The following is a 26,603-nucleotide window of genomic DNA, read 5'->3' on the forward strand; positions in this document are numbered from 1 at the left end:
CGGGCGGCAGAGCCCGCGGGAAGCGGCTCTCGCGGCGCGGTGCGCTGCCCCAGGCCGCCGCCCCGGGCTCTGAGCGGGGAGCCGCCGCCGCCCCCCCGACAGGTGAGGCTTTGGGACGCCGGGAGGGCGCTGTGGAAGGAGGGGCGGCCGGGCACGACTTGCGCGGGGTGCGAAGTTGCCTCGCGGTGCTGCAAGCGCTCGGCTCCGCTGCGGGAGGGGCTGGCGCTGAGGGGAGAGGTAAAGGCGGGCGGGAGGGCTCCCAGTCCCAGCTCCTGGCCCCAGAACGCGCTGAAAAGTTGCGAGGTGAGGTTATACGAAATGCAGTTGATGCGGAGCATCTCCCACTGTTCCCTTTTCTTAAAAGAGGTTTCTCAGTTTGAGGTGAAGAGAGGTGGCGTTGCCCGCTCGGGGCGAAGGGAGCCGCTCCTCCTCAACAGGCAGCGCCGGGCAGAGCGAGCCCTCTTCGTGCCGCCGGGCTGGAGCCGCTAGGGCTGACCATTCAAGGCATGGAGCTCTGGTTTTGGGCGAGGAACGTATGACTGGGCTTTTTATGACGCATCTGATCGGTTTTGGTAGACTGGAGTTCAGGATGTATCGAAAGACCGCATACGACAGATAGTTTCTACTCTTTTTTTAGTGCTTAGTACCACTTTAAGTGAAGGTTCTGCGTGGGTTTCCATTAAGAGATCCATTGCTGTTCCACAGTTACTGTACTCTGATGGTTTCCTACACTTTTATACCAATCAGTATGCAACATCTAGAATAACACCGATGAATGACATAAATACTAAGCTTGGAGCTATCAGCTCACACATGCAGAAGGGTCTGTTGGCAGGTTAAAATACCTGGGGTGTTTTGGGTCCTGCTCCCCAAATGAAATCAAGCAGAAAAAGTGCTCCTTGATATTTTCTGTGTAAGACGGCCATGTCCTGTAATGCAGCAGCGTCTTATTTCACCGTCTTATTAATGTAATATTTTGAGCCAGTGCCTAATGGAACTCTTCTGCAAGTATAGTAGTGATTATCTTCCCAACTCTTGCAAGTGCTGCTTGCTTATATTTGTGACACAATTAGATTTAAGTCGCCAGAAACTACTGAGCCATTTGTATTGTGGTGGGGCTATGGAGATTCAAACACAAAAGTAATTGGAGACAAATGAGTGTATTGTTCTGCACTGTTCTGTCTTGTCAATCACTTTGACTCCTGGTTCTGGAGGAAAAAAAGTTTCTGTTTGATTAATATGTAGTTGTGATGTGCTTGGGAAGTATTACTGAGAAGTTACATGCATCCGCTGTTGTAATATTTGTACATAGGGAATGGCATGAATACAGGAACAACAAAATATTTACCAATGTCCTTAGGAGCCAATGTAAATATATCCATGCTCTTACTCTGCAAAGACTTACCCGTATTCAAACAACTTTATATTCAGAGCTGAATACTTGGATTGCTTTCAAGTAGAATTAAGCACTGTATGTTAATAGATTCAGCCTACTGATTAAAAAATAACCTGATTAAAAAGTACAAGAAGCTAATTGCTGCAACTAGCAACTATCGGGGTACTGGTGCCTTAGCATGGCATGCAATGTAGTTGATTACTGCAATTTTAATGGCAGTTTTTGTGATAGTTATTATTCTGTATTTTATTGAACAGGAGAAAAAAGACAGACGGCAAGATTTTGGAAATCCCATCAATTCCAAATCCTTTTCCTGAGCTATGTTGTTCTCCATTTGCATCAGTTTTGTCAGCAAGTCTGTTGCCCAAGGCAACTTCAAGAACTAAACAGGTAAGATTTGTAAATTATTATTTGACGAATACTAAACCGTTTTCATGAAGGCTTGAAGAAAACCCAAGTTGCCTATTACAATATTTTTTTAATAAGGATGTTCCATATTTCTGTAATTTGGTGTAATTTTCTCAGTAGACCATTACTGGTTATAGAAAATGAGGTTTCAGAATCTGACAGTTCTTTCACAGACCGAAAATGTGACTCTGCAATTTTTCTTTTTTTTTTTTTTTATAAAGTGGGACAAGGAGCAGACAAAATTTTACATCCTTAAATAAGAAGTTGATTTCTTTCTTCCTCTCTACCTTCAATTATTGTCATTAGTGCTATAGCATGGAGGGTTTTAACAATCACTCAACAGCTCCTTTTATCTGGAAGTCTAATTCTGCTAGAGTAATTGAATGAAAAAGTATCTGCCAGGGAAGGAATAAACACTGGGCATGGCTGTGTTTTATCTGTGTGTGCATAGTTGATATTATATATAAGTGTGTATCTGTGTATATTTTGTATGCATGTTTACAATTATTGTTAAGCATGTATATGACATATGTCTTGTTACTATGCTTCTATAAATACCCTAAAATGTAAGCAAAGGGGAGTTGCAAGGGGGCGGACTGACAGCGCTGCTGTGCTCCTAGTGCAGCATATTCCTTGTCCCAGGCAGGGATAGAGGATAAAGAGGAGGAGCTTCCAATTAATGGGGATTGCTGATGTTGAAGATTTATCTTACTCTTTAAAAATTTACCTGTCTCATTTCTCTGTTCTTTTTTTTTGAGACTGGAAAGAATTCTGACATGGAGCATTCATGAGATTAAAGGTGCTACCTCTTTCACATTGCGTGTTTCGGTGGTCTGTGAGATCTCTGTTCTAATAATTTTAGGGGCAATAATGAAGGTGTAAAAGCTTACACTGCTGATATTTATTCAGGCTTTTTTTTTTTTTTTTTCTTCTTTTTCCATCACGAATTTGTATGGAAGTTAAAGTTTCTTGTAATTGTACTGTCTTTATTGACTTCTCTGAAAGTGACCAGCCATGGTTGTTTCTGTGCATCTGCTATAAAGAACAGATGCTAGAGACTCAGCTAGCAAATTTTTGGGTTGGTGCATTAATGAGATCCCTTTCTTTTCCTCCTTTCCTCCTTTCTTTCTTTTTCACTCTCTTATGTTTGGTAAACTCCACAGATTCTTTCTTGCCATGTATTACATATTCTCTAAAAATAACTGTAGTGGCTTTCTGGACTGTTTGCACTTTTTTTTCTTTCCACCAACAGAGTACCAATGTGAAGTATTTCTGGTCAGTTTATATGTAAGCATGGCTGAGACAGTAGTGTAGAATCATGCTAGTTTCATGCCTGGGCAAGGCTGAAGTATTCATAGTCTTTTCACAGAGGCAGGAAAAACGCCGTCTTTCAAGAATAGGCGGACTGCAAGCCACATTTAAAAAAATTTGTTCAGAATACTCATGTTGTGTACTTAAATTGTACTTAAATTGTGTACTTAAATTGTGCCCATTGTGGTGATCTTTTTGCTTGCAACTGAAAGGTATAGATTTCCCAAGCATGAATTAATACGCAAAGGTCAGCTGTCTGCTTTTGTGGCCTGTCATGGTTAAAATTACTGACTGGTACAATCAGTTAAGCCAGCTAAATGTGAGCTTCGGGTTCTCAGAAGCTGAAGTTCCTCTCTTGACAGATTTCACTTCTGTTTCTTAAGCACTCTTGTTATACGTTTTTATGACAGTTTCTCCTTGCAGTCCTTCCATTTCTCCTGGTTTTTCACTAAAGAATATAGTACTCTCTGGTAGAAGGAGAAATGAAAACAGCTGGTTACTTAACAAGGTGAGTTAAAACAATAATAGCATGCATGGAAAGCCTGATCCATTTTCCAGAGTGCTGAAAAATTTAGAGTCTTTATGTTTTCTGGAGGCATTCTTACATGACCACAAGTTACTGTCCACAGGCTTTTTACCTAGATGTGGAGAAACTGTGTTGGGTGAGGTAGAGCATTAGGCAGACTCAGCATGACTGGTCTTTTGTTATTAATCTAATGTTATTAAAGTCTAAGTGTGAATGGCAGCTATTGAGTTAAACTCATATATCTGAAATTCAAGTTGAAGTCTTCTAATATCTTTGTGAAATTACTTAACTGTGAAAAGGAGAGGGAATGAATGCTAAGTGCATCTGCAAATAGGAGGAGCAAACCGGCTTTGGCTTTGACTTCCAACAGTTGGCTGTGGAGGCCGTGCTTGGAAGCGTGGTATTTCCATACCATGTTTGGGTTTTGTCTACTTTGCAAAAACTCTGTCTGCACGCACCTAATCAGTGTGTATTGAAGCCTCTAACTGAAAGTAGCCCCAAGGTCACACTTATTACTGTTGCAGTTTCCTAACTTTTAAGATAAGTGAGCTAAAACTTAAGCACTCTTTTTTCTTGTTCTTCTACTACTTTTTTGTTCTTTGTATACAGTGTTGACAGCTGCCAGAATATTTGAATATTTTCTGCTGCCTCTGTGATGATCTACATATGTTTTCAATTATTCTTATTTTAGATTGCTTTCTCTTTGATTTAGTTTGTGCTATGCTTTTAATTTCAGGAATAATAAAGAAAAATTACAGAGTGGGTTTCTCCTTATATCTAATAGATAACTATTATCAAAATATGTGTTTCTAAAATAATAAAAAAAATGAATGTGCAACTCTTTTGTTTTATTTTTATCTCCAGAAGATACATTATATTTCTAAGGAATAAAAGAAGTTTTCAGAAATATCTATTGGTGCCATTACCACTCTTATAACATCTATGATATCTGAAGGGGTGGGATACTTAAATATCTTTCTTTTTCAAAATATATTACTAACGTTATTTTGAACTCTTGTTTTCCTAAGCTGAAGTTCTTACTGTCTTTTCACAGTCCATTACCACGAGCCTTATAAAGCTTTTAAAGCATTGAACGTGCTGCTTGAACAGCATGTCTGTTTGTGGGGCTGACTTACTGGAAATAAGTTTGTAAAAGCAAAATGGTAAAAGCCACATAGCAGAATAGTGGGTTGCCTCTGTGCTTGGAAAGTGGGACATCTGTGTGTCTGAACGTTGTTCAATCAGTCTCGTCAACACAGCTGTTGGTCTCCTTGTTTCTCCTCTGTTTGGGAAGTGTTTTGTTTTATATTCTCAGACTCATAATCCCAACATGTTAACAGTAATTAAAACAAGCTTACTTTCAGAGGCAAACTTGATTATTTATTGTCTTTCTTCCTTTCCCCCTCGCTTTCCGTCTCTTTCCATGGGTTGTCAATATTTCTGGTCTCTTAGTCTCAGAAGAAAAGTATGAACTACAACTCCCAGGAGACTTCATTTTTCAGTTTTCTGTTTGGAGGGAAAGATAAAATGATCTGAGAGCCACGAGACTTCCCTCTTTGCTCCCTGTCTGCTTTACCTACAACATTAGAGTAAGGACTTCAGTTTTGAAAACTCTTCCTCATCTTATTTGATTTATTAGTTTCAATTCCAATCACATTGTATTATACTGTGTTATTTCACATTACACCACTATATTTAGTAAACTTAAGTTTTTTTCCCTTGTCTCATTGCTACTGTTTTCTTTCATCCAGGTTCATCTCCCTACCTTTTCACCAAAAAGTGAGTCACTTTTTAATATCCTCACCCTTTAGAGGGTAATATGGAGATGAAATCAACAGCTGAATGTATGGATAGTAAAACCATTTTGTGGATTATATCATTTACTATGTATGAAATCATCAAATTTGGTGTCCTTAGAAGAAAAATAGAAGGGGGATTGAGTGCTTTTGATATAAATAGCATTTTACTTGATGGAACAACTTTTTCTGGATGTCATCTCTAAGCAAGTGCATGAGAAGAAGATTATCAGAAGCTGTGGAAGTAGTCTACATGGATTTGCCAAGGGGAAATCATGCTTGACCAATCTGGTAGCCTTGTATGATACTGTGAATGGCTCAGTAGATGGGAGGAGAGCAGTGGATGCTGTGTACTTTGACTTCCGCAAGGCTTTTGACACTGTCTCCCATAACATCCTCTTAAGCAAGCTCAGGAAGTGTGGGATAGGCCAGTGGTCAGTGAGGTGGTCTGAGAACTGTCTGACTAGCAGAGCTCCAATTGTTGTATGCAGTAGTGCAGAATCTAGTTGGAGGCTGTAGCTAATGATGTTCCCCAGGATCCTGTGTTGTACAACATCATCAGTGACCTGAATGAAGGGATAGAATGCACTCTCAGCAAGTTTGCTGAGGATACAAAGCTGGTGTGTGGCTGACACACACCAAAAGGCTGTGCTGCCATTCAGCAAGACCTGGACAGGCTCGAGACTTGGGCGGATGGGAACCTTTTGATGTTCAACAGGGATAAGTTCAGAGTCCTGCACCCGGACAGGAATAAGTGCATGCGTCAGTACAGGTTAGGGGCTGAGCTGCTAGAAGGGAGCTGTGCAGAGAGGGACCTGTGTGTCGTGTTGGAGAACAGGTTGACCATGGGCCAGCAGTGTGCTCATGTGGCCAAGAAGACCAGTGACACTGACATCGTGGGGTATATTAGAAGGTCAGTGGTGTGCGTTAAAAGGCCAGTGGGGTGCATTAAAAAGAACATGGTCAGCAGGTCGAGGGAGGTGATCCCTTCTACTCTGTCCTGGTGACACCACATCTGGAGAATTGTCAAAAAAGACAGTTAGGTTCTGGAGAGAGTCCAGTGGAGGGCTGCAAAGATAATGAGGGACCTGGAGCATCTCACTTATGAGAAAAGACAAAGACATGGAACTGTTCAGCCTGGAGAAGACTGAGGACAGATCTTATCAATATTTACAAACATCTAAAGGCCAGGTGTCAAGAGAATGGGGCCAAGTTCTTTTAAGTGGTGCTCAGCAGTAGTACAAAGAGCAGCAGGCACAACCTGGAACATAGGAGTTCCATATGAGCATGAGGAAAGGCTTTTTTATTTTGAGGATGACAAAGCCCTGAAACAAACTGTGCAGAGAGATGGTGGAGTCTTGTTGTCTGGAGATACTCAAAACCTTTCTGGACACTTTCCTCTGAAACCCACTGTAGAGAAGTTGGTTTGGAAGTGGTTTTGGACTAGATAACCTCCAGAAGTCCTTTCCAACCCCTATGATTCTATACTAAGAGCATAGTGGGAAATGTTGCCTTTTTTGACAATATTTTAAGTGTTGGGTGTTGTCAGATGAAACCAGTGAGCTCACGTATGGAAACCTAATTGTGTCTTCGAGTTCGTGTTCTGTAAGAACTGTCAAGGAACTGAACATGTAAAACAGTTGTGCATTTCCTGTTTTAATTTTCAAAATTAGTAACTAGTACTATTGCCTCCAATGAAGATCAAAATGGATATAAGTGGGGGAAAATGTTTCTTGTAGGAAATGATAACTTTCCATTCATTAGTATACTTTCAGCTTTCTTTGGTCAAATGAACTAAAACTAACTTGCTATATATTTAATATTAATTTTTAAGTCTTCCTGAAAGCAAAACCTGAATAACTTGCATTGGAGTGCCAGTTCTTCCCCTGTTCAAGGATAAGCCAAAGAGGTATTTCATCACAAAAGTAGTTCAAGGTAATTAGTGCCTTGTTTCTTTAAGTTCAATTAGAAGTGCAAAAATAAATCTGAAGAGAATCTCAAGGGGAAGAACACTCAATTTTTTTTTTTTTATGTTTTCTTGCCTCTTTTGTCTTCATTGATACTCTAAAGAAGTAGATATTGTTATCGTTTAGAATCCAAATCCAGATACTCTCACACTGTTATTTCCAGGAAATCATTTGTATAAAAAAAACCCCCTCACATACATATTTGATTGTATGTGGATCAATCCAAAAGTAATGCTTCCTATTTATTTCCAAGGAAACTAATTCATCAGAAGAGCACAATAACACTGTTTGATGGAGCAAACTGTCATCTACAAAACACTGTTTTTCAACATAGTCGCCACCATTAGCTGTGCATTTTCACCAGTAATGAACAAGAGACTACATGATAAGCTTGTAGAAAAATGTGCGTGTCTGACTGGAACGTGGCTTGTGTTTCACCTCGCTTTTGCCATTGCTGAGATGCACCACCACCTCACTGTGCTCACATCCACTGTTGGGTCTCCATAAACATTCAGCAAGCACTGATGAATGTCAATGGGTGCCATTTTTTCCACATGGAGTAATTCAGTGATAGCTCTTTGCTTCGTGCACCCTTCCATGTCAGACACCATTTTGTTAGACTGCCCCTCTGCTGCCATCTGTTGCACAGCAACAAAATGTAATGGTATATTGGTGGGAAGGTTCAGCCTCTGCTGCCATATTTCCAATATACGTCTCTGAGATCTTGGCCCAACATAACAAAACAAGAGATGTTACTTTTGGAGCTTGCAGTTGAATGTCACTTCACTTTTTTGTGTTAACAGATTTTCACATAAAGCTCTTTGGCAAAGAACTGAGAGCAACTTTATGGCAAAAAGTGGATGTTTCTTTAAATGTTTCCTCTTCTAATTTTACATTTTATATTGAGCTTTGACTGTTGTAATTGAAGTCAAATTTCTATTTTTTTACTGTTATAATTCAGGGTCTTCTAGTGTACCCTCTTGAAACCTCATTCTTGAAAGTTTTACAGATAATTCTGTTAACAGACATAAATTGCTAAGGAGATGATACTTAAACTTTTAGTGATAGATGTTTTTGGCTGAAATACTCTTGTATTCTCTTGACTTTTAAACCAAGCAAAAGCACAAGCACTTTTATTGACCTGTAATTGACAGATTTTCAAGCAAGTAGTCTTTGGTATGCTAATATAGAGTACGTGGCTTACAATATTGACTAACTTTGCTGTTGCTTTAATGCTTTTAGAGCTTACTTTGAAAACCAGAAATATTTATTTATCTATTTATTTAGTGCTATGTCAAACTTTATTCTGGGTATGTAAATGACTGCTCGTTACTGTAACTGTGTTAGTGTGTACAGTCTTTGTGTAGACAAGGGCTAGTTTGTGCCTCTGTTTCCTCACAGTAGCCTTTTTCTTCTATTTTCAAGCTTTGAAGGATAAGAACTCTTTTCTCATGTTTGTTTCCCATACTCTTAGTAGGGCTGTCAAGTGAATAATTCTGTTGTTTGTTCTTACAATGAACAGTATGTTATGGCATCTAATGTGCATTTTGGGCACTTGAAGGGAAAAAATTCCAACCTTGTAGGACACAGATGCAGAGTGGTGAGGCACTTCCATCTCCTCTTAGTCTATTCTACCTGTGTTATCTGTGCACAAAATTGTGCCTGAACACCCTAAATTGATTAGTTCTTGAAGATTATGCCAGAGGTACCCATCCTTATTTTTTGTGTATTTACTTTCTCTGTCTGTATTAGATGTAAGGAGGTCTGGAAACTGCGGTTTAAATAGCGTTGCTCCAGGGTTTGCACTATTTTTAACTGCCTGAGGGTTGAAATATCTTTTCCAACCAAAAGATGCATTAGTTAAATTTACTCTGTAATTCCAGCCCGTCTGTTTCTTGCCAGATTTCTTTCCAAGCTGGAGAGCGTTGCACACATTCTCTTTTATCAGTTCTTAGTCTTTTTTCATTCCAGCTCCTAAACAAGTCTTAAATTACACAAAAAAGACAGTTTGAGATGCAGAAGAAAAGGGAAAAAGTCTTTCCAACCAGTTTACAGACTAACAGAAAAAGCATCCTACAAAGAGCTGACTTAGAGAGCTCAAGATTTTTATTTGAAGTCTCTAATATGAGACCAGATTCAGTTGGTCCCTTTTGCAGTGACTCAGCTGGTGGTTTTTGCTCTAGTTTCCATGCTCTGTTCTTTGTTTAAAGGGCTGTTTCCTCCCATCAAGGAGAGGTTTGTTGCTGTTACATTAGATTAAAGTTATTTAGAGTACTATTACAACTTGTCATTTTAAGGCACACACCTATGTGCTTTGACCAGTCATTTTGAAACTGGAATAAAGCTACAGGTTTATTTAGACAAAAATAAGGAGGCAGAGCTGAACAATTTCAGAGTTTAGCAATAAAGGATATTGCCTGGCTTATATTCAAGTGGCCTGGCTGAAACATCACCTTCATAATAATCCTATGTTTATGTCCTGTCTTTTTGCAGTTTTTTACATTGGTTCATTCATTATTGCATTTTTTTTTTTTTTAATGCAGAAAAGAAACTTCTTTCTGTGAAACTTGGGATCAACTCTTAATGTTATTACAAATTAACCTTGTACTTTGTTCCTTTGTTACTGTCCAAAAACAACCCAAGCAAACGTTCTAACTGGTAAAAAGACAAGCTATTTTTGTTTGTTTGTTTATTTTTTCTCCATTGTAATGTACAAACAAACAAGGTCAAACTCTACTGGTTTCTAAGGTATTGCTTCTGTAATCTTTTTCTAATTCACTTTTGTCAGAATTTATTATTATTATTATTATTATTATTATTTTGTATTTGTAGCGTTAAAAAACAAACAAAAAAATCATCAGTACTGTCAAAGATTCTGGTCTTATTTTTGTCAATGTTTGTCAAATTTGAATGATTTTGGTCATTTTTTTTGGTGTTTGATTATTTCAGGCTTCATCAACTTGAAATTCAAAACTGAAGTTTCATATCTTCTCTATTAGGACATTTTCTCAGTACAATAAACTGCCTCCTCTGAATCATTTGAGAAGGTATATTTGGAGTAAGAAACATGGCACACTGCAGTAGCTTCTCTGTGAAGAAAACCTCTGTAAATATATAAACTCTGATTCTCCAGAAATCTGTGCTTTGGTATTCATCTCCTGAATTCTGACCTGACCACCTGAGATTTTGGTTCCATGATCTCTCCAAAGTGCTATACAAGTATGTGGTCATTGAAGCAGACAATGGTAAAAACGCTCTCAATTTCTTCAAATATACAAAAGACTTGACAGTTGAAGCCCACTGAAGCTGCAGGGAACTTCCACTTTAATGTTGCCGAGTTACTACCGATAACTCAGCTTTATTCACTTTAGCTTTAAAAGATTAACCTCTGACCAATGGAGCCTGAATCCTCATAGTTTTCAGAAGGAAGATGTGGTAGGTACTAACATTGTTCTTACTCATAAGTGAAGCCAGGAATGGCTACGTTTGTATAAAGACAGGAGAACTGAGATGGTTAGTCCATTCTGTTGCAGCTCTGCACCTTTCATTGACAGATCCACGAAGCAGATATTTTTTGAGGCAGCTCCTCATTGGTGGTATTGTCAGTGAGTGAGTGATACTCTTGGGAAGGGGATGCCAAACTACAGTATTACAGCACCAGAAAGCTAATGATATCTTCTCTTTATGGAATGCTGTCTGAGCTGTCTTTTGTTCCAAACAGATTAACATTCCTATCTGACTTCAAAGGATGCACAGTTTGGGTTATTAGAACAGTGCTTAATAACATTCATAATTTTGTATCATGCACTCTAGGTTATCATTAAGATGGATATTGAAAAATCTTGTGGATTGCTGTTTAAAGTCCTGACTCTTGAAGCTGTACTGTTCTTAAAGTGTTGAGAATTTTCTCCTCCCCCAGTTACTGTTTTTTTTTTTATTTTTATTTTTTATTTACAATCTAAAAAGACTTAAACAGCAGTGTTTTGAAAGTGAAGTTCTAGATGTGCATGCTGGTTACAAGAAATAGATGGGAACTTACTTGTGTAAGTATCTGGAGTGATAACTCCAGAGCCACTAGTACAGTGTTTGTCTGGGGTTTTTTTCTCCCCTAATTTTTGCTTCATGGTCTTTTTGCTCTTTACAGAGGTAATCTTTACGCTACAAGGGCTGCTCCAAAAGTAATGCCTCCCATTTTGTTATCATGACCCGTGGCGTCAGAGGCAGTATGGCAGTAGAGGCTGAACCTTCCCACCAGTATCCAATTACATTTTATTGCTGTGTAACAGATGCCAGCAGATGGGTGGTCTGGCAAAATGGCATCTGACATGGAAGGGCTTATGAGGCAAAGAGGTATCATTGAATTCCTCCATACGGGGAAAAATGGCAGCCATTGGCATTCAGTGATGCTTGCTGCGTATTTATGGAGACCCAACAGTGGATGTGAGCACAGTGAGGTGGCAGGTGATGCTTTCCAGTAGCAGTGGCAGCAACAGTGGTTTTCCATAAACTACTGCAGATTTTTATGAGCTGGTAGGTAGTCTCTTGTTCGTCACTGGTGAAAATGCAAAACTAGTGGTGGCAACTATGTTGAAAAGTAGGGTTTTATGGCTGAGAATTTGCTCTATCAGACAGTGTGTAGTTGTGCTCTTTGTGTTATAGTTTTCATGGAAATAAGTAGAAGGCATTACTTTCAGACTGATCTACTTAAAATCAAATATGTATTTGAGGGTTTGGGGTTTTTTTTTTTTACAAATTATGTACTGATACAGCTTTCAATGGGATTTTTGGGTCTTAGGGATTCCAAAGTTTTCTAGCAGCTGATCATTTTATTAACAAGATGGGATGTTTCTCCAGCAAGTGGTAAAATCTCGTAATCATAAGCAGGAGGTGGCTGTTGACCACTGCTCATATTCTCCTTTTTGTCTTGAGAATGTTTAAAATGATTACTTCTAAGGGAATTAATTCCTTTATGAATGCCTTCAATTAGGGAATAAAGATAAAGGGAAATCTTCAGGACAGCATACTTAATTAAGTAAGCCTCTCATGTTAAAGTCCTGAAAGGAGTCACCTCAAATAGGAAGATTAAAAAAAAATGCTAATCAGGCCAAAGAAAATTTTGCAGGAAGGACAGTTGTGGGAGGAGGAATTAAAAGGCAGAAGAAATTAGACCTCTGCTCTGATGAACTTTCTTTTCTCCAGCTTCAGTCACAGAACATTCGTTTACATTTAAGAAGCTCGTATTCAGCCCAATAGCATTCATGATATTTAATACTTAAATCTTGAGAGAGAAATGTATATTGGTTATCTTAGAGATGTGCCTGTGCTTCCAATTTGTGTACTAATGGATTGTTCCTGCCTATTTTTGGTGGGTATGTATATGCTGCACACTGGTATTTCTGTCTGTTTGCTTTTCAGCTTGGTATTAGATCCACAGAAAAACAAGATGTAGTAGATTGCCTTGCAGTCAAAATTGGATTTTTCAATGGTGCATTCTTGGGCTATAAATAGCCTTTTTATATGAGTTCTGTTATGATAACTCCTGTTACTGATTACATTAAGGCCTTGAGCTTGTGAACAGCTGCAGGCACTTGATAATGACACAGTAATGGTATCAAATGTTAAGAAAACAGGCTAGAAGTTTACAAGAATATCTTGTAATCATTAGGATTCACTGCTATATAGCCCTCTTACAGTATGAAGGTTTTCTTATGACTTGATAGATAGAACATTGTTAGCAGTATATGTTTCAATTTGTTTTGAACCTATTGATTGCAGAAGTAGGCAGCTAAAAACCTTTGCATGGGCTATTTGTATAACAAGGATTTCAGATTCCACAGGTTGGTATGGAGAATTGGAGAACATGCAGAACTCCTCTGTGCTCTTTGGTGCTTAGAAATTTAGAGCAGCATTAATGGATAGTGTTCTGCTTTTTACTATTGTTCTTACAATGTGAACACTTCCATAATCACAAATTATGAAGATAGATAATGTAAGGGGAGATTTTTTTTTCCAGGCTTGTGTGATTGTTATTAATAATAACAGTAGCTTTCTCTAGCATAGTAGAACCCCTCTTGGATTAGCGTGTTGTAGCATTATGTGTAATTTTTATCTAGTTGCACTTAAATATTTATATCTGATTGTTTTCATTATATTTTTGAAGTGTTTCTTTTTTTAATCTAGATTTTTTTTCAGAGTATTGGGTTTTTGTGTGCATATGTGTGTGACAGGAGGTAACGGATATCTAATTTCAAATTGTCCTGGTAGGCTGTTTTGTTTCTTCTGTAGTGTTATATTAACATTTGTGTTGAAATGTTCATTTTCCAGGTAAAACCCGAATTTCACAGCTTAAAAAGTAATTTATATTTTTTGTATAATTTGTATAATTATTATTCTGATAGATAATGGTAAATCACTTTGAGCTTATCACATTCAGATAATTTGAGAACATGAAACTTTCAAAGGAAGTTTCTGTCTTGTGTCCTCTGAAGACTTCTTTGGGCAACTGGACAGTGGGATTCATTTCTACCCAGGTGTCCACAAAACTACCCGTTATTACGATCTTAAGACAATAGCTTCCTCATTCATGGAAATTGGGAATAACCAAGAAAATACGTTGTGTGGATAGGCTTTTTTTGTTTTGTGTATTTCCCATATTTCTTAAAATAAGATCAGAAGCGAGATGGATTTTGGAGAAGTGCTCCTTTTCAGTTACTTCTAATAAAATTTTATACTTTGTCCTTTGTACTTCCGCCCGTGAGACAATGAGCTTTATTTAATAACACACAAGATTAAACATTAATACATTCTTGAAGAAAGTCACGCATTATAACTTAGTTCTTTTCTAGCAATCATTGGGCAACCACATAGAAGGTTTCAATGTATGAAAGACAATGCCAGATTCCCATAATGCTTCAACAGTAACTGGCAAAAGTGGATGCCAGGAATAGAATTGATGTGAAGCTGGAATTTGTAACTGCTGTGTTAATCAAGGTGTATGGAAGACGTAAGGTATTCTAAAGCAATAAATCATTGGAACTGCTGAAGGATGGACTAAAGTTGGATGCTACTTTTCCCAATCTTGAATGAGTTTTTAAACAGAAATGACTCAGCATTTCAGGCCCAACAAGGGGTATTTCAATCATAGAATCATAGAATCACAAGCTTGGAAAGGACCCACCAGATCATCTAGGCTTCCCATTACCATTGCTACAACGAGCCTCTAAACCATGTCTCGTAGCTCCTCATCCAGACACCTCTTGAACACTGCTGGGGATGGCGACTCCACCACCTCCCTGGGCAGCCATTCCAGTGTCTGACCACTGTCTGAGAGAAAAAACTTTTCCTTATGTCTAACCTAAATCTCCTCTGGTACAACTTGTGTCCATTTTCTCTGGTCCTGTTTGTTGCCTGGGAGAAGAAGCCAAACCCCTCCTCACCACAACCTACCTTCAGGAAGTTGTAGAGTGCAGTGAGGTCTCTTCTGACCCTCTGCTTTTCCAGACTGAACAATCCCAGCGCCCTCAGCTGCTCCTCATAAGACTTGTGCTCCAGCCTCCTCACCAGTTTCACTGCCCTTCTCTGGACACATTCCAGGGTCTCGATGTCTTTTCTGTACTGAGGGGCCCAAAAATGAGCACAGTACTTGAGGTGCGGCCTCACCAGTGCTGAGTACAGGGGGATGATCAGCTCCCTGCTCCTGCTGGCCACACTATTTCTAATGCAGACCAGGATGGCATTGGCTCTCTTGGCCACCTGTGCACACTGTTGGCTCATGTTCAGCTGAACATCATCTGTAGAATAGCTGAAAATGAGTAGTATATAAATTACTGGAGAGGAAAGGTTTAGGCTTTTTCTAGAGAGCTACTGTGCAGAAATGATGAAAAAAGTACCCCAAGTGTTTGTATTTTGGGCTTATGTATTGATACAAACCTTATCTGTTATCTGTTAAGCTCTTTCATTTGAATAGCAATTTTGAACTAGGGATTATTATTGTATTTCATAAATATGAAAATCAGCACGTGTAAAATTATTCTTACGGACTCTTCTAAATGAGATTTAAGAGGATATCTTCTGTTGTGACTGAGATAAAACACATTTCCAATTCAGTCCAAGCAGTCTGAGCATACAGTGAGGAAAATACATTGTTTGTGGAGCTCTCTCACATGCTTGACTGACTGCTGTTGTTCGTTGATTTCTGTGTCACAAATGCTAAAATACTAACAAGGCTTCTGCTTCTGAAATGAAAGCAGCTCCTTCTGAAGAGGGACATACAGAGACAGCAAAACCAAAGCCAGCTTTTCAGCATGTATCTTCTCGCTTTCTTCCTCTAACCCATATTTCTTTTTGCTTTAATTCTGTATGTGTATATTGCTAAACATACTTTCTTTTGAGAAAAAGACTTGGTAAAAAGAAGTGTTTTTTAATAAAACCAGTTTGTAATCTTGACTTTCAGACAGTAGTTTCTGAGAATTTTTATCCAAGGATCTTTTTTTATGTATGAGTAAGGGTCAATTTGACCCGGTTATATCGTAGCTGTAACTAGGGGGAAGGAGAAAGTTGACAAATGGGTTATTAATTCAGTGATCAGGAGATCAGAGTTTGTGCAGTACATTCTTCTTTGCCAGCAAAAAAGCCTGTCTGCTGAGAGCTACAAAATGACAAATTTGGAGGTGTCTTTCCAGTGCACGGTTTAGGATGTAGAGTTTTCTTGCTTTTCCATTGCACTGCTCTATCGTGGTATGTTCTTTGTAATGCCTACCTTGTATGTGGAAGAGCTGAATCTGTGAGTTGTGCTGGTTCTTTTTTTTTGTTTTGTTTGTTTGCGCATTAATCTCTTCAGTTAGAAGCATTTAATAGTAGATAATTGTCTGAAGAGGCAGAAGAGTAAACATCATAATGTTGCAAGTTACTAGAAGTTACTAGGTAAGTTATATGCACATTGCTTTACAGGTAATATATTCTACTTTAATGCAACTGTTTTTGCATAAGAATCAGACATTGTCAGCGCTCTAAGACAGTATATTGCATATTCTGTTTGAAGAATAAGACCTTACCTTTCTTTGTATAATGGGCTGTAGGAATAGAAAGGCTCGCATCACGTTAAAGGGTTTTTTTTCCTGTTGGGTAACCTTATTTAAGCTGTAAGGAAATAGTTATTTGACAAACCTTTTCCAAAAACAGCCTGTATATGTTGCCGCAGTCATGCCAATTGAATGTTTCTTCCTACAGCGGAGAGACAGAATTGACCAGTGCCAAGTAGATAGAAGTACTTTGTCAACAAATGCAGGCTGCATAACAAATAACTTAAATAACTTACCTAATTTTACATCAGTAAAATTAGTGTAATTAGCTCTAGTGTAAAAAAGTACTACCTAGGTTTAAGAAAAAAGAAGTACAAAAAAGTAGTGTCAAAGTTTTTTGTAAACTTTAATGGAATTCTATTCTCTGGGTATTTTTTATCTACCAGGGCAAAAGCTGTGTCTGATTTGCTTGTTACCTATAAATGCTCACATTCCTGTTATGTCTGGCATAACCAGGAATAAAATCAGCTGTTATGACTCCATAACCAGTACCTTAAATACAACACTGACCTTCTTCTACTAGCAGGATATCTCACTTTCACGTATTATAAAGCATTGGAGCTACTAATGCTTACCAAGGGCTTTTCAATTCTTACCCAGTTAATTTAGTTATGCTTTCTTTAGTAGCAAGAAGTAGAAATGGTTTATGTTTTGCAGTATCTGATAAGAAGTGTTTTCACTATTCAGTGCTCAGTTTTCAGAACTGTATCTGGAAGCCAAAATGGGAATAAAAAGCTGCATAAATAAATTCATCTCACAGAGCTCTCTGGAAAGTGAGCTGGATCTGATTTTCTTCTTGTCCACCAGCAGAATTGCTTGCAGACCTGCCGTGGACAAGTCAAATCCTTTACTTGCATAAAACAAGGTGATTACGTATTTGCCTTAAGGTGTATAGACTTTCAAAACCTCTTTTTAATCTCACATTTATCAGCAGTATTCATTTTAGCTTTCATATGGTGAACTGACTCTACAAGGTATGCCCTCAGAAGTTGAGATGGCTTTTTTTTTTTTCGTTTTCTAACCCAGTGCTTGGGAAATTTAAGAGGTGAAAGTATTCCTTGGTGCATTTTTTGGTGCAACTAATGTGTGCTTTCATTAGTAGAAGTACATGACTGGAGTATATTTTTTGTTAAAAGTCAAATGAGATCTGAATATTGACATTTGTAACAGAAGTCAAACACAATGTTAGGTGTTTGCTTCTTTCTAAACATATCTGGCCTATGTATGTGGCTGGAGAAGATAACAAAGAAATAGTATTACTAAAGAAAATGACCCCCTGTTTTGTTTTGCAGACAAACAGGTCAGTATTATTCATAGAATGAAAAGCTGCGTGTGCTTTGGAAAGACCTTCGGTACTCAGGTTTAGGGAAAAATGGCTTGGACTATTTTTGTTTCTTTCCCAATGGAATCCACTAATGCAGTGCACTGAGATTTACAGTTACTGCTTCCTAAATATTTTGTCCATAAGATCCAAGGAAAAAAGATTGCAGAGGGAGTATGTAGCTCTGGTGCTGCAGATGTGTATATATAATATTCCTGGGAGTAAAATTCCTAGAGGATCAAGCTCTAGTACCACAAGTTGTTTTCTGAGTCTTACAGCAAAGTTTTAAAATCATGCTATAAAATGCTCTCATAGGAAATAAAAAAACTGTGCACCTGAAACATAAAAACCTAATTGCAAACACTTGACATTTATCATAGCTATCTCTACTGGAAAAGAATATTACAGAATTAACACTTAAACATGATCTCCAGAATAATTTTGTATTTCATTGTTTCCTCAAAACAGTCATAAGAATTTTGGACTGGAGCTTGAGAGAAAAATAGAAGTAAATATGTATAATATGTTATACTATATTTAGAAGGCTATGTACTATGCATTTGTTGCTATATGCTCAAAGTTAAAACTGAGCATTTATTATTGAGTTGTGAAAATGGTAAAGATGTGCAATATTTTGAACTAATGTGATGGCTTTGTTAAAAGCCTTTGTTTAAAGTTGACTGCGCAAGAATCAAATGTCTGTCTCCAATTGAAATCTCTTTATTAATTGACATCAGTTGTGGTTTTTTTTTTTTTCCTTTTTTATCTGTGTGTCATAGTCAAGGACAACAGGTTTTAAAACTCTATGCAGATATTTATCTTTACATCCTATTCTTTGGTGGTGACTTATTACTGTTTGAGAGCTACAGGTAAAACTGTCAATTAATGGCAGGTTGTTGTTTTGGAGATGTATGTTTTGTTGTTGTTTTCTGCTGTTTTTACAATGTTTGTTTACATTGTTCATCAACAGAACTTACCTGATGTAAACGGATTTTAGGATTTCAGGAAGGTAACCTAGCACAAGAACAGATATTTTGAAATCCTGAAATCTAAATAATCTTGCTGGTTCCAGTAAATTGTTGTGTATGTTTTGCTATTTACAAAACTCCACAATAGCAAATTACATAGGTCACTCCGAAATTAATGCTTCCTATTTATTTCCATGGAAACTGCAACAGTTATAAAAAGCACAATAGCACCATTTAATAGAGCAAATTCTCAGCTGCAAAGCACTGGTTTTTAACATAGTCACCACCATTAGATATGTATTCATCAGTGATGGTCAAAAGCCTGCACACTACGCTTATACAAATATGCATCAGCAGAGGTAACGCATGGTCGCTGCTGCCACTACTGAAATGCACCACCCCGTGCCTCGCTGTGCTCGTCTCCCCTGGTGGGTCTCTGTAAATGTTCAGCAAGCATCCATGATTGTCAGTGGGTGCCATTTTTTCTGCATGGAAGAGTTCAGTGGCACTCCTTTGCTTCATAGGCATCTTCCATGTCAGGATCCATTATGTCAAACTGCTCCTCCACTGCCGTCTGTTGCATGGCAACAACATGGAATGAGATATTAGAGGGAAGGTTCAACCTCTTCTGCCATCACACCAACATCATCTGCCTCTGATGTTGCTGGCTGATGTAATAAAATAAGAGGTATTACTTTTGGAACAGTCCTCATACATTAAACACGTGGTTAATCTTTAAGTTGCAAGTATATAATTTTACATGTCTTGTAGCTCATATTTCTCTCTCGACATCTTGGGGTAACAAAAGGATGTGTTCGTTTCCAGTTAGGAAAAAATGGTATCAATATGATAAGGTGAATTTTGGCATGGATTGTTCTAATATTTGCCAGGTCAGTTTTGAACACCTCTAGTACATCAAAATAATGAGATGTGTATTAAAGAATTTATCTGGAGTAACTTTCTATGAAATGATAGTTCTCTACGCATCTGGTATGTTATTGGTTGAGATGTTATAAATATATGAATGATAGAAATAATTTTGCAAAATGTTTGCAGCCTTCACTGGTTATGATGTTTTTTGATATGAGCAGCTTAATCAAGAGTTGTAATCCAAATATCCAATGACACTGTTCTAAAACATATTTAATGGTTTGATTTACCACAGAATCCTTGCCATATTCATGCTGTGTAACAACAGAATAGGAAAGTTATTTCTGCTATTAAGCATTTTAAGAGACCTTGGAAAGAGCTCTATATTGCCTCATCGTGTAAGGAATGAAAAATTTCATTTTTTGATATAGAAGGAGCAACCTCAGGCTTAATTAATTAATTGTTAAGGAGATATTTGATGCATAAATAAATATGTGAGTAGGGGTGATCAACAACTTGAATCCATAAAATATTTGGTCACATAATATTTTACCTACCACTTTTTCAGCTGCACAACTTTGTTGTGTTACAGAGATAAAAGCTGCGTTATTTTAAGTGAAAAGCAATTTGCTTTGAAGAAAGTGATTCTTTGATAAAGAATCATGGAATGGATTCAATGCTCTTATTCTTATGCTCAGTTACTCTCCTGACACTCTACAACCAGGAGCACTGGTTGAGAAACGCATTTTATTTCCTGGAAAAGGCCAGGAAAAAAACATCACTGCTATGACCACTCAATAACCGCTGCCAGAATGAAATCTTTAACAGGCGTTTTTTGTTTTTTTTTTTTTTTTAATTATTACTATTAATGGTGTAGTTTTGAGTATTTTTGTTGCTGTTATTATTAGGGCAATAAAAACAGGATTCTGAGTGATAGAAATGCGTGCTGTTCTGCTTGTTTTCATAGACAGAGATATCAGTGCGAGCCTTCCCAAGGACAGAAGACAAGTTTTCAAGCTCTTTGGTTGGTTGATTTCTGGTTAGTCCTACCCCAGGGCCTTACATAAATGCCTTTGTGTAGGACTGGATTTGCATAAACAGAGGGGCATTAACTGCATCCTTACTCTGTTCTTTGCACTGACTCTACAGGATTGGGGTGATGAGAATTTAGACTTCAAGGAATATTGCAAAGTATTTTGTTCTGTTTCATGTTATCACCTGAGTGAAGGTTGTCAAGTTCTAAGAAAAGCAGACATGAGTTTGTCTTCAAGAAGAGTGACGTTGCCTGCAGTAATGCCAGTAACTCTGCAGAAACGGGTATGGCATTTAAATCAATCTTGTAACTCTCTTTAGTATGGGTTGATATTGCATTTGCTTAGAGTTAATTAAATAAATATGCTTACATTTAATTTTTATGTTATTTTCCTTGTGTAGTAAAAATTTTTGTTTTCTGATAAATGCAAATTTTTTGATTTCATTACTTAAAATATTTTTTGTGTGCACACAGACGTATTTATGTATATTTGTTACTGTGCTTTTTTTTGCTGTTACAATTATAATTTCTTTATGAAAGAAATTTATTTTGATCACATCCTTATATAATTTTTAAATATGTGTCAACTGCATTTCAGAATATTGAAACACGCCTCTTTAATATGATACAGTAGTTATCTCAATAAAAGCTGATTGGAGTCCACTTATATAGGCTTCGAACCAGCTTTAAATGCAACATGCTTTTTTTTTTCACCGTTTCTGGCTAGCATCTTACTGGTGTGTGGTTCATCACGTACTCTGGGAATCAAGGTAACCTGTGCAGTGTTTTGTAGTAACCACTGTGTTTTTTTGGTGTGTTTTTTGTTTGTTTGTTTGTTTGTTTGTTTGTTTTAATCTTACTCAAATGTGGAAACAATATAAAGTCTTTTTGGCTGTGTGCACTAGGTTTGCCCAGAGTAATTCAGTACATTGACAATAACTGTAAAGGTAAAAATACACGTGAACTATGGAAATATATGTCACCACTAAGCCAGTTATATTAACTTAAAGAAAGTTAGTTCAGATTAACTATAAGTCATTTGTTAGTTTGATTTATTTTGTTAAAGTGTAGATACCTTTCATAAGTTCATTGCTGCATAATGTGCCCGGACCACTGTTAATAGACTCTTCTGTTATGCGGAGGCATTTGATATACCAGTGGTGTGAGGAATGAAATTTCACTGAAATATTGCTATGGTATTAAATGGTACTCTTAAGCAATTCACACAGGATGCAGCATATACTTCTTATGGCTTGAGTCCAATGAGTGTAGAGCAGTATATGAATGCATAGCTCTTACTGATTTAGGATTTATGTTAGTCTGTCTGATTACTTTATTGTTTGGGTTGCAAGGGAAGCCTGTGGAAACACAGTCTTAGCATATTTGTTTTGTAAAGATTAGGTTATACTGCTAGCTTAATTATGTGATCATAAACTACTTTTCAAGTTCAGACATGTGCAAGATGTGTATCTCTTAGATTCTACAAAAAAAAAATAAAAAAATTTAAAAAAATTATTTGAAGTTTGAATTTCCAGCACTCATTCTCCCAGTCGTGTGGTTCCCGTTACTTCCTTTTTCCCTGCCTCCCAATGCTCCTGTCCCTGTCTCAAATCTTCAGTTGTCTTAATTTTTTTATTTCCAGCTGTTACAGGGTTATCAGTATGTTAGGGGCTGAAGGTTTTTGTTGTTGAAGTGTTGTACTGGAAGGTTGTATTGGACTCCTCTGGAATGCTTAGAGATGCATATGGTGCTGTGTGGGAGGGAAGAGGTGTGTAACTTTTGTTCAGTTTAACATTTGGAAGGCTAGGAAACTCAGTTGTAACTGTATTGTATATTTTCGTTCTTTTGCTTTTGAGAGCTGAGCATCATTCTCTGAGCAATATTAAAAATTTTTCTTTAGTAAGGCACAGTGACTAAGTTTTCTGTGCATTCTCTCTGATTTTAAAACAAATATTTTCACACTGTTGTTAAATTAGCAGTCAGTAATTATTGACTTTACTTCTCTCTTTCTGTGCACTTTGCAAGCCCAAAATAAAGATTATGGAGGTGGGAGGAGGAAGCAGCAGAGGATGTTGCATTAGGTGGGTAGCTATTGGATTGCACAGCTGCAAAAAAGTTCTGAAAGATATGTATGCTCACTGAGAGCTCAATGTATGCCAAATTTGTGACCTGATTTGCTGTGATGTTTATATCTTTGTCTATAGAATTCTTTCTAAATGTGTCTCTTCTCTCTATTCAGAAGATCATTTTTGTTATTTCTATAGCACTAACTTAATTTCTGGAGAAGAAATACTACAGGGAAGAAAGGAAGGCAGGCAGCAGGCAACAAAGAGTCTTGCTTGTAAGGGTAATATATGTGTATGTGTGCAGATACATTTATCATGGGCATGAGAAATGTAGAGATCTAATTCAGTCATAATCTCTTATCCTAATACACAGGATCTTCATGTTGACTGTGCTGAACTCTCCCTTTAAATAGTATTTCTGTTAACTGAAATTGGTCACCTTTTACAGAAAGTACTACAACTTCTGTTTTTTATGATGCGAAAGTACCTGGTAATTGCCAGTCTGGAAGTGTTACGTTAGCACTGCATAGTTGTGAGAAACTTCAGCATTAATTCATAAAATACTATTTTAGGCCACTGATCATTCAAAATTATTATTACTTTAATTTAGGCATTAATGTTTGTGTAAGAACTCTTGTTTAATTATGGTACTGGAGATTATTTTTTTTTCTCCTACACAAAAGGTGATATTTTTCATTATTAATATGACAGTATGGCTGCTCCACCACTTCGCTGAATAAATGTTTTTTCCTCATTTTCATTCCAAATAAGTAATATCCTTTGTCCAATTTTTTTTGTCATGCTTTCTGTTTTAAAATTTGATCGGAAGTACTTATCACAGTTGGTATGGTTTTTTTTTCTTGAATAATATATTTTTAACTAAAGCTACAGAGCCTCATTTAGATTTCAAGAATCCTTTAGCGCAGACAGAAAAATGACTTGATTAGAAAGCATGGGGAATTATGCATATTGAATATTATTATAATCAGATTTATAGTGAGTATATGGACTAAACTACGCATATAATTAATCCAACACAGCTAAAAGTTTTCTTTAATCTTTTTTTTTGTTTTGTGAATAACATTATACTCCTCCAAAAATGTTTTTAAGACATTACATGTGAAAGATCATAATGTTTTCAGCACATTGTTTTACAGCCTGTTACAAACCAGTTATTTATTAAAGACAAACATCTGCAGAAGTGCTATATATGTTGATAAGTAGAAGAGTACTTATACACCTGATGTTGGATGCAAAGTGTAAGAACAGAGTTACGGGTTGTTTTTCACAGCAGCTGGGAACTTTGTAGTACACAAATGTGAAACAGGTACTGTGTACTCAGGATGAATATTTTCCAGTGATCCTTGAAGAGATTACATTGTTTCTCTTAAATGGAAGAAATGTTTCTTTTGAAAGAAATATTAGATTGAGTGATTAGAAGAATAAATTGAGTATTAAAAGAATGATTAGAAAAGGAAAATATATTTTAGATTGCATGCTGGATTTGAGCAATTTTCAAGATGCTTTTGGATCTTTATTCCAGCTGTTTTTTTCTGGACTGAATTTGTATGTCTCTGTAGTCAACATGCACACCTCCCATCAAGTATGAACAGTCACTTAATCCAAATTGTATTGAGAATTAGCAATATCTGTCTGCAAGGCTGAGAGTGCGAGAATAGTTTTTCAGTTTTGCTTTTGGGTTCCTCTAGATGAAAGGCCAATGTGCTAATCTGGAAATCTTACTAAAGGCAATTTAAGTGACATGATAATGGTGTCATTAAATGGATAGCTTTTACAGATACCTGGAAACAGACAAAGCATTCATGTATGAAGCATCTCTTTATAAGGATAGTTTGAAAAATAGTCACTTTAAAGATATATAAACACCAACCATGCCCTCTTTTGCCTTTTGTACAGTATAATAAGATGAAGAGCAACATCCTGCAATGATTTGAAATCCCATGAGAAATATGAGAAATAGGCTGCATTTTATTTAGGGAGATCTGGAATTCCTGCTTCCTCTTGATAATATTAAATACTTGGTGAAACTGTTTTCAAGGTGTCTACTTAGAATCATAGAATCATAGAATCCCTAGAGCTGGAGGGGATCTGTGAGAGCCATCTAGTCCAACTCCCCTGCAGTGAACAGGGACACCACAGCTACATCAGGCTGCCCACGGCCTTATCCAGCCTTGTCTTGAAAGTCTCCAGGGAAACTTCTTTCCTCAGAAACTTGTTTGATGGAGTATACAAATATCGTGCTAGATATGAATGGATGAATTGCCTAGAATTCAGTCATCTTTCTTACTGCACTTGCAGATTTTAAGTTATCTGCTCATGGTGGAGGTTGGCATGACTATAGAGATTGTTTGTGGATGATATGGAAGAAGGAGGGCCGCAGATTTGCATTTTCACTTTGTGGGAGAGGTCTTGTTAGGTCCAGGAAATGTTTAGGAAAGAGCTACTGACAGGACCTCCTTAGGAGGAAGGTAATGCAGGATTTTTTTCCTCCGTAAGGAGGATTTTAGCCAAAATCCTCTTGATCCAGTACTCTACTCTTTATACTCAGTCATCTAAAAATGGATTCTGGTATGGCAACTATATACCACTTGGCCTGTCACAGTAAATGCTTCTACAAACATGAAACCATTATAGTTTCCTACCATTTTTATTGTGTATCAAAATGATCTCACAGCATATAAATAAAATCAAAATTACACTAACTATATGGAGATGGGGGAAGTGTGATTTTTTTGTTCTGTCCTATGTTGTTCCAGTCTCTATAAGCAGTCTAATTTTATATAATATTTTGTATACAAAACTGTCGATTATCGAACTTACGGAACTTAAAATATATAGCACATATATAGTGTTCTGTAGTTGCCATGAAAGGTAGTGGGGATGTTTGCATGTGTGTGTATGAATGTGAGTAATGACTGTGCAGAGGTTTTTAGAAAGTCTTTTAAAAACTCAAAAGCTTAATGTACTTGGTCATTACTTGTCCCTTATATAGTTTGACAAGGTTTAGTGCACAATTAATGTTGCAGTCTTCCTTCTCTCTTCATTTTTTGAACAGATCGTTGGTGTGTTTTTTTGTTTCTTCTTGCCTTCTTTGAACATTTAGCAACCTTCATAGAGTAACCAAGGAAATTGGCTGTGTTTAGTGGCCTACTCTGCTCAAAATCCTTTTCTGCTGGCAGAAATCCTTTGGAAAAAAGCAGCTTTTTCATCAGTTGAAAAAAGTGCTTGGCCATTTTCTAGCCGCAGTACTTTATTCTCCTCTGGAATAAATTAGGCTTGAAGAAGTCAGAACTTAACCTTCAGATTGTTATCGAGCCTTGAAGAATATCATGAGCATTGCTAAATAGTTATTTCAACTTGTAGTAAATCCCTTACTTATCATGCTACATTGCTTTGTATGAAGCGAGAAGCTGGTGCTGGTGAAATCCCATGTTTTAAATCAAATTTCACGTACTTACATGTCTTTTGTGTAAGACTTGTAGTATGCTTTGTTACATAAGCAAAGGCCTGAAAAATTAGAAGATTTTAGTTACTTTTGATAAAATGGAGATCTACGAATACATACAAAGAAAATGTATCACCTTTCATTAGGGAGTAACTCAGATGCAAACCCCTTTGTCATTTCCGTGGTGTTACTATGCGTACTGCCATGCCCCACTAAACCTCACTTCTTGTTTGGGTCAGGAACAGAGGCAAGACTCATTCTGACAAAATGCCATGACTTAAAACAGAAGTTATGATTATATGATCAAAGCTTTTTAACCAATATAAATCTATTGTAATACTGAAGATTTTATCTTGGCTCCAATCCATCTTAGTCTCTAACACATGGTATTGTAT

At 37.2% G+C, this 26,603-nt stretch overlaps 1 protein-coding gene across 1 annotated transcript in view; it reads left to right on the top strand.

Moving 5' to 3' along the window:
• GRB14 (growth factor receptor bound protein 14) overlaps positions 1 to 26,603 on the top strand; it is a 66,765-nt gene that overhangs the window by 864 nt on the left and 39,298 nt on the right. Inside the window, exons 2-3 of the mRNA XM_042822392.1 lie at positions 1,654 to 1,786; positions 20,793 to 20,960. Coding sequence (XP_042678326.1) covers positions 1,654 to 1,786; positions 20,793 to 20,960 — 301 coding nt within the window. The remainder of the gene's footprint in view (positions 1 to 1,653; positions 1,787 to 20,792; positions 20,961 to 26,603) is intronic.

This window comes from Centrocercus urophasianus, unplaced genomic scaffold (genome assembly GCF_019232065.1).
Source record: "Centrocercus urophasianus isolate 14NV4802_14NV808 unplaced genomic scaffold, USGS_Curo_1.0 seq_20, whole genome shotgun sequence".
In the NCBI taxonomy this organism is placed as follows: domain Eukaryota; kingdom Metazoa; phylum Chordata; class Aves; order Galliformes; family Phasianidae; genus Centrocercus; species Centrocercus urophasianus.